The sequence below is a fragment of the Crocuta crocuta genome, unplaced genomic scaffold (genome assembly GCF_008692635.1).
Source record: "Crocuta crocuta isolate KB4526 unplaced genomic scaffold, BGI_CrCroc_1.0 scaffold145, whole genome shotgun sequence".
NCBI lineage: Eukaryota > Metazoa > Chordata > Mammalia > Carnivora > Hyaenidae > Crocuta > Crocuta crocuta.
Genome location: NW_027530857.1, coordinates 4,184,961 through 4,193,798, shown reverse-complemented (window position 1 = coordinate 4,193,798; position 8,838 = coordinate 4,184,961). Strand labels below are relative to the sequence as shown.

The window sequence follows — 8,838 nt, the reverse complement described above, 5'->3', positions numbered from 1 at the left end:
ATTGTACTAGACCTTGAAGGAAGAGCAGAAACCGAGAATCACGTAGATGTATCTTCTGTATAAGGTGTACATTTACATTTTGAAATATGGTAGAGATTTTCAAAGTACATGATTTTTCATAGCCGGACTTTAATTTTGGCATGCCTAACCTCCCCCCCCCGCCCGGCGGAACCCCAGAGCTGTGCTCCCACCCTTGGTAGATGATGCAGAGAAAACGTGCTCGGCACAGCCTGCTGGAGCCTTCTCTGGTTTATGGGCAGGCGTGCTGTGAATTGGCCACTCGAAGCTTCCTGCCCCTTGCAGAAGAAAGGATCAAAGTCTGCAGTTCAGGGAAGGCCAAGGAAGTTTTGCATTTATCATTTACTTACCTGGGTAATGAAGACAGACCTGCTCAGGACCTACTTCTCCACGTGGTTGTTGACCCCACCGTGACCATGTCACACTTTGATGATTTGGGCGCACCACTACTTCCCCCAACCCCTGTTTCCCTCACCGGATTTGGGGTTCTACCTCAGTTCCTGGAAAGGTTGAATCGCATAATGTGGGTGAAGTGCTAAACGCACTGAACTCTGAAGTGTCTGCTGTCATTGCCTTTGACTGTTGGGAGTGGTACCTTCGTTGTTAAGTAGAGCTTGCCTTCCAGTGCACATCAGCTCTTAGCAAATAAGGTGAAGTGTGTTAGGAGGTACAAGTTTCCAGTGATAAGACAGTCACCAGGAACATGGTCCATAATATTGTAGTCACTTCACATGGTGACGGACGGTACCTACGCTTACTGTGGTGAGCATTTCACGAGGTATATGATTGTTGAATCACTATGTTGTACACCTGAAACTAACATCATATGTGTCAACTCTACTTCTGTTAAAAATAAAAATAACAAATGCTCGGAAGAAAAGAATCTTAAACGTATATATCAAAAAACAAGTTAAAAAGGTAAAGTTTTTAAAAGATAATTGCAATTGTCTGTAGAGATTGAAAAAACATCTGTGTATTCTTAATAGACAAGCCAAAATGAATCAATTTCAACTGAGAAGGATTACTATGCATAAAATACTTGGTAAGAGAAAAATGTGTAATAAACATTTTTCATCATGTGTAGTAATTGTGCAGTCTAAACAGTTTGAAATACACTAATCAACCAGGAAATTTATACATTGTTGAAGATTAGATTGAATTTATAAATTAAGGGAAAAAATTTTTTAAAACCATGTTTATTATCGTTTGCAAGTGACAATATTAACTGTGGTACACACAGAAGCAGGTAACAAAAATAAATCCGTTCTGCATCCTTGGGAAGTGCCACAATTGTTCCCTTCCACTAACCTAAAGAAAACGGATGCCTAGTTAGTTCTGTAGCTCAGACTTCCATTCACACCCGCATACTAAAACACATGGAAAATCTGAGTTTCGAGTTTTCAGGATTAAATGCTTTGGAAGGAATGTGTCATTTACCTTGCATTCTAAAGAAGTGTCCGTGGGGGGCGCGTGGGGCGTTCAGTTGGTTAAGCATCCCACTTCGGCTCAGCTCATGATCTCCCGGTTCGTGGGTTCAAGCCCCACGTCAGACTCTGTGCTGACAGCTCAGAGCCCAGAGCCTGCCTCAGATTCTGTGTGCCTCTCTCCTCTGCCCCGCCCTGCTCATGCTCGCTCGCTCGCTCTCTCTCTGCCCCTCCCCTGCTTGCGCTCTGTCTCTCAAAAACAAACATTAAAAAAACGTTTTTAAACAAAGAAGTGTTGGGCTGCAGGACCAGAAAGACACAAATATGCCGTGAGGGGGGCAGCTGGGCGGCCCTGGTGCGGCCTCCCCAACACTTAGCTGTTCCCAGGGGTGTGTGGAGACCTTCGACCTGGTATGAGAACCACCTGTGCTCCTCTCTCCCCACGTCTGCATTCAGTGATGCCAAGATGGTAGCTTATGGTTCACCTTGGTGGAAGAATTTACACCAAGGANCCCCCCCCCACCCCCGAGAGCTGGTTGTGAAATACTTAAAAATGTATTCTGTTGTGACCATGAAAAAGGAAAAAACCTGTTAGCCGCCTGGTGCAAATGCAGCCACTCTCCCTTGCCCACCCCTGCCCACGTGGGCCGGTTTCCACCGTGGAGCCCACGGATTCCGTTGACTTACCTAGAAGATGCGCGCAGAGCACCAGGTACAGGCCAGCCCCCGTTGCAGGCGCCGGGCATCCAGCAGCAGACAAAATTCCCTGCCTTTGTGTNGGTCGCAACTGATAAAGATTTTGCTACATTAAAAAAAAAAAAAAAGCAGCCTTTTCTTATCTTTGATAGATTCTGGTCTGTTTTCTTAGAATAGCGGTTCTTCAGTATGTGGTCCCAGACCAGCAGCACTCGAGAGCATGTTAGAAATGCAGACTTTCCAGTCACACCGAAGCTCCCCGGGGTCAGGGGGAAGGGACCGGCCATGTGGGGTTAAACAGCCCCCCACCCCAAGTCATTCTGGTGCCCAGGTTTGAGAGGCACTGTTGGAGAAAAGATCTCTCTCAACAGGAAAGGGCTGGGGGCGAGCTAATGCCTTAATTGCTCTGCAGTGTTGCTTCTAGAAGTGCAATTCTAGTAACGACAGAGCTTACAAGCGATAGTCTTGGGTGTATCAGGACAGTTCACAGCTGGCAGAACCCCTTGATCCCTTCCTGGGCCTGGCGTCCCTCCCTGAAACCAGAGGACTCCGGGAGGATCCTGCCGCCAGAGCCCAGAACTCGGTAACAGAAATTCTTAGCCTTCTTTGGGCTTTTCATCATCCAGCAAACAGGGAAACGGCTTCCCTCCCTTTTCTCCAGAGACTGTTGACATGTTTGCCTGACAAATATTTTCCTCCTTTTAATTCCTTCTCTCTTAATGGTCCTCTTATCTAGCACCATTAAAAATCTTTATAACCAAATTGCCAGCCAGATGTACAAAACTTATCTGGAAATGAAATGGTCACTCTCCTGACATGTCTGGTAATTTGGGTATTTAAAGATATTGTGAGGAGATGAAATGAGAGACCACGGGAAGGCGTCCAGCCTGGAGCTGGGCACAGAGTGGCCAGCTACTCGGTTACTGTCCGGGCAGTTCCTGTCCCCTAGCCCCAATAAAGGCATTAAGCAGATGCCACACTTCTTTGTGCGAAAAAGCTTTTGACTACCCACTGTTTGAATACGTATGAATAACCATCATATAAATTATAATCAAAAGGCTGGGATCAGAAATTTTGATTAGTTAAGACTTTTATTTATATATGTAGTTAAACTTAGAAACTAGGAAAAAAAAGATGTTAACCTGATTTTTTTTTTCCATGAAGAGGGATGGAAAAAGGAAAAAAGGACCCTAATCAGAGTGGCAGAAATTTTTCACTTCTTCACCAGCCCAAACCCTGCGCTGTTTCTAAGTAACCGGTGTAATTAATTACTGCTGTGTTAAAAGGAGTGTTTGGGATGGAACGATGGCTTCTTTTGATAGAAGGCTGGGCCTTGAAAATGCATGTGAAAGATTATGTGGCTTTCTTATGGCCCAGGTTTGTCTTGATGGTTCTCTTTCTAAAAGTGTCTCTCTAGCCCTTTGGTGGGCAACCCCGCCCCCTTTCCGTCCACCTTCAGCCAAAACAACTTCTGGTGACACTGACAGTTTTAAGTTTGCCATTTGTGGTTGATTATATTACAGAGGTTGAGAAAAAGGCGGGAGGTACTCATTTCTTGCTTCCTGCTCTGCTGAAGAGTGTGAGGATCAGCTTTTCTAAGCCCCTGACTTCCGACATTTGCTGCTCTGTGTCATAAGCGTGGCCAAAGGTGTGGCCCCTAAAACGCCTGCCACCTCTGAAGGTCTAGCATGACTCAGCTGCTGCCATCCTTCCCCAAACCAGCTCTGGGGTGTGGTCGTCCCGTCTTGCCCCATGGAGTAAAAGAGGTTAGAAAAGAGCCGCCTCGTCTGTCTACCGTAGTTGAATTTTAGAAACATTTCTTTAAACGGATCTCGACGTGCACCGTCACACTTGACCGTAACTGGTCTCCACGTGGTGAGCTCTTTTGGGTCTTGCTTCACCTTTTGCTGTGAATACAAGAATAACTGTTGAAACAGCCAGCTTGTTGGCTGCCCTTTTTTAGGTAAGGTAGGTTTCCTTCTATTTTTGCCCCTAAGAGAAGAGTTCTCAGTAGGCATACATGTCGGCCCCAGCTTGGCGTGATTTGGAGCTCGGATCTGCTGCTCTGGGGAACTTGGTGTTGTGTAAATCACATGAGCACTGACAAACCAGCAGGCGAGCTTCTTAATTCACCCCGAGGAGTGTAACTGCCGGTTGCAGATACTGCTCTTGCCTTCCATGCCCCATGAGATAAGCACATTATGAGCGGAGTCAGGTTCAAGTTGAACGATTCTGTTAGTATCCAGCTGTAATAGCCCCTCTCTGGAGCATACCTGCAGAGGTGGGGCTCCTGCTGGCCGTTGAAGGAATGCCGTGGACACTTAATCTAGTCAGGTGCCCACTGAGGATTAAGAAACACTAACTTCGTTGTCTTTTTTAAAAATTTGTTTTTATTAAAAAATATATTTTTGAGAGACAGAGCACAACCAGGGGAGGGACAGAGAGAGAGGGAGACACAGAATCTGAAGCAGGCTCCAGGCTCCAGGCTGTCAGTACAGAGCCCGATGCAGGGCTTGAGCCCAAGAACCTTGAGATCATGACCTGAGCCAAAGTCAGATGCTTAACCGACTTAGCCACCCAGGCGCCCTTACCGTTGTTGTTGTTGTTGTTAAGAAAATACTTGTTTTTAGTACATGCTGCCTTATTTAAAGAAATCAAAGACCATCAATGGAGGTAAGTTTAAAATACTCGGTCTTCCCACCCAGCCTGCAACCCTTCCTAGACACAACCACAATAACAGCTTGGCCTTTTCCTTTTTTGTTTATTTGCAAATACATGTTTTATACAAAGGTGCAAATTGTGGCTTGGAGTTTGTGCTTAGCGAGGCACTGGATGCATCTCCACGCCAGTGTTCACCCTGTCGCAGCTGCACTCTGCCCATTGTATGGATTTGTCAGAATATAGTTAACTCTCCCCATGCCATTGTGGTTCCGGTTATTTCTAATTTTAACTGCCTTTGTACATGTTTTTGTAACACATGTCTTTCCGTAGGCAACATTTCTATATACTGAATGTCCGTCACAGGGCATGGGGAGGGAAATGCTCATAGGTGAGGCCAGATTGCCTTCCAGACAGGCTGAGCAAGTCCTGCCCCAATGTCCCCACTGCCCGTGCGGAGAGGATGCCTGTTTTCCTCTTCTCTTTCCAATATTGGATAACAGGCGTCCTTTTATGGCTTTGCTCGTGATGCTAGATGATGATCTCCGATTTTTATTTTGTGATTTTCTTAATCCTTGTTACCACCACCGCAGCTACTACTATTACTGCTACTGGCTAATCCTTATTCCGCGTATTTATGTGCCAGGATTCTTTCAAGCACTTTACGTGGAATTTACGGATTTAAACTTCAACATCCCTCTGAATTTGGTATGATTACTGTCCTCACCTTACGGATGTAAACATAAGCATCTCTGACCTGATTTGTATTTCTGTAAATTGCCTCTTTGAATCCTTTACCATTTCTGTTTACAAGGCTATTTACCACTTTCTTATTAAATTATTGGAACTTTTAACGAGTTTCAGATATTGGACTTTGGTGTGTGCATGCATGTGTGTGTAGTACATATTTTTCCCCCCTCTGTCATTTTTCTGTTAATTTACCTATGAACTATTTCTACCAAAGTTGTACTTTTTTTTTTTTAAAGTTTATTTTGAGAGACACTGAGACACCATAAGTGGGGGAGGGGCAAAGAGGGAGAGAGGATCCCAAGCAGGCTCCGCACGGTTAGCAAAGAGCCCCATGCAGGGCTCTATCTCATGAACCATGAGATCATGACCTGAATCGAATCCAAGATGCAGACACTTAACCAACTGAGCCACCCAGGTGCCCTCATTTTTTAATATAAAAAACTACAAAACTACAGTCTTAATAGTTTTTGAAGTCGGTGGCTTGTTTTGGGAGTTTCCTAATCCCTAATTATAACAATACTCTGTATTTTGGATTGCCTGGGTGGCTTAGTTGGTTAAGCGTCCGACTTTAATTCAGGTCATGATATCACGGCTCGTGAGTTCAAGCCCCATGTCGGGCTCTTTGCTGACAGCTCAGAGCCTGGAGCCTGCTTCAGATTCTGTCTTCCTTTTTTCTCTGCCCCTCCCCCCACTCACACTCTGTCTCTGCCTCTCAGCAATAAACATTTAAAAAATAGTACTCTGTATTTTATTCTGATTTAATAATTTTATTATTTTGATCTTTAGTCTCCTTGGAAAGGTTGTGTGTGTGTGTGTGTGTGTGTGTGTGTGTGTTTTAGAGATCTAACTTTATATTTTTTCTAAATGCACAGTCAGACTAGTTCCCCTTGTTGAATGGGTCAGGCATCCTCAAGACTCATGATTTTGAAATGCCACTTTTGGGGCACCTGGCTGGTTCAATTCATACAACATGAGACTTTGGATCTCGAGGTCACTAGCTCAAGCCCCACACAGGGCGTAGAGATTATTAAAGAAAAAAAAAAGCCACTTTTATCATATGAAAGTGTGTGTGTATGTGCATGCAGATCTGTGTTGGTTTCATTTTGGATTTTCTACTCTGCTCTACTGATATCTGTGTTTCCTTCTAAGAAAATGGCACACTGCTTGCAATACAGTAGCTTTGTAGTATGTTTTGCTATACGTAAGGAAAATCCTGCCCCCTCCTCTTATACGTGTATTTTTCTCTTTTTCATTAAAATTAGTCTTCAACATTGTACTTTCTTGCAGTTTTACAGCCTGGGGCTCTGTCTCCTCATCCACTATGAATTCAGGGTAATAAACATACCGTCCACCTTACTGAGTACTTTTGTACCAGACTTAACATCGGACACAGCATCTTGCATATACTGTTTCTTCAGACACAGCACCCTTAAGAGGAAGGTGAAGTTCAGTGGTTAAGCAGTTTGTCCAGGCTACACTTCCAGACAGTCAGTGGGAGACGCAGGAGTCCAGACCAAGCAATTCCCAGCCTCCTTTTTAGCCATGATGGTAGCCAGATGCAGCGAGTCCTTCCCAAGGTGTTTCTGGGGCCTTTGTCTGGGAGGGGGTATTGGGCATCTCTGTGTCCCTCAGGGCAGTCAGTGGCATTAGTAGAGAGTGTACTGCATGTAATGGAAGGACCAACAAGAGCTCTCCTAAGGACTCACATCTAGGGGCAGCGAGGCTTGATCATGTCAGCCTTGCTGAGGGTGTGTGTTCCCATGTAGGATGCGGGACAAGGTGGGGCCACAGAGCAGAACACAAATGAGAGGGGACAGAGCTCGTGCAGCAGATGCTTCCTGGGCCGGAAGCTTAGCCCTCCCTCAGCTCTGGGAGCAGTGGACGCTGTGGAGTGCAGCCCTGCCCCTTCTGGGGTGTTATGGCAGGAAGGGCCGTAGTCACAACCCGGGTAGCTTCTAACCATGTAGATCGCGTGCAAACACGCCACACGCGTTAGCTCTCTGATGGAGGGACAGAGGCCTTGGTGGATCTGTAAGCCCATCGCCGGAGAGGAGCACTTGAAACTGTCTGAATCCATCTCCCTGCCCGGCTAAGCCTGCCCTTTGCAGGCAGTTGCCCCTTGATTCGATTTCTCTTGGGTCCTTCCCTTTCTTGAGGGTGAATATCAGGGAAGTAATTGTCCTTGGAGAACTTCGAAACCGCCTTGCAAATACCAGTCCAGCCAAGAGCCCACCGGGAGCCTTAGGAAAGTAATCCTATTTATTAGTAGGAGTCTATTGATTCCATGTGTAAAATGGGACCCAGAGGCCTATGACAATGAGTCCATTTGAAATTATAATTTAAAATATCTAACCGACTAGCTGCACTGTAATACTAGTCCAGAATATAAATGATTAGATTTTTAGTGAATTTCTCACATATGTGTAATTAAATTGGCAATTTGTGGGTCAAGTTTGGTTTTTTTTAAATGTTTTTTAATTTATTTCTGAGAGAGAGAGACAGCGTGAGCAGGGGAGGGCCAGAGAGAGAGGGAGACACAGAATCTGAGGCAGGCTCCAGGCTCTGAGCTGGCAGCCAGCACAGAGGCCGACGCGGGGCTCGAACCCACCAACCATGAGATCATAGTTGATCTGAGCTGAAGTTGGATGCTTAACCGACTGAGCCACCCAGGCGCCCCACAAGTTTGTTTTCATATCCCAGATCATTCCGTTTACTTTTTCTTCAGCAATCACGGATGGTAGGGATGGAGGAATTGCTACTAAATCTTACAGGCCTTTGTAAAAATATGTCATTGTGCCTCGTCGCTCACTTATTTGTTTAATCAGTCCGCATTACCCGACCTTGTATCATAAAACAAGGCAGCCCATCAAAGAAATCTCCTCTTGCACTGCATAGACCACAGTCTTAATTTTGTGAAAGCCGGCAAGGTTTCCTTCCTGATTGAGAGGTAAATGTATAATCGTTTTATTATTTATATAGCACAGGCCTTGTTTCTTCTGTCTGTAGGTATGGCTGGAACTCCTTCCCGGGCCACCCTGTGCCTGGTGTCTCCCTGATCACCACCCACTGTCACCCTAGGACTGTGGCCCCAGGTGGGTGTGCCGGGAAGCTCTGGTGGTGACCAGCTGGTAACCATGGCGTCCTGTCTGTGGCTTCGCCTCGGCTGACCTGGGCTCTCGGTCCCTCCCAGGGCCAGAGCTTTAACTCTGCCCACTCAGGTAGCAGTTTCTCTCCACGTTTCCTGTAAAACGTATCTTCACTTCTTCCTTCCCACCCACCCCCCCCTCAGTCC

General features: G+C 45.8%; 1 protein-coding gene across 1 annotated transcript in view; it reads left to right on the top strand.

Annotated features, from left to right (window-relative positions):
- The first annotated feature begins 200 nt into the window (after nucleotides 1-200).
- The window catches only part of E2F3 (E2F transcription factor 3), a 67,085-nt gene continuing 58,447 nt past the window's right edge, over nucleotides 201-8,838 (top strand). Inside the window, exons 1-2 of the mRNA XM_077769594.1 lie at nucleotides 201-541; nucleotides 8,737-8,764. Of these exons, the coding sequence (XP_077625720.1) occupies nucleotides 201-541; nucleotides 8,737-8,764 (369 nt within the window). The remainder of the gene's footprint in view (nucleotides 542-8,736; nucleotides 8,765-8,838) is intronic.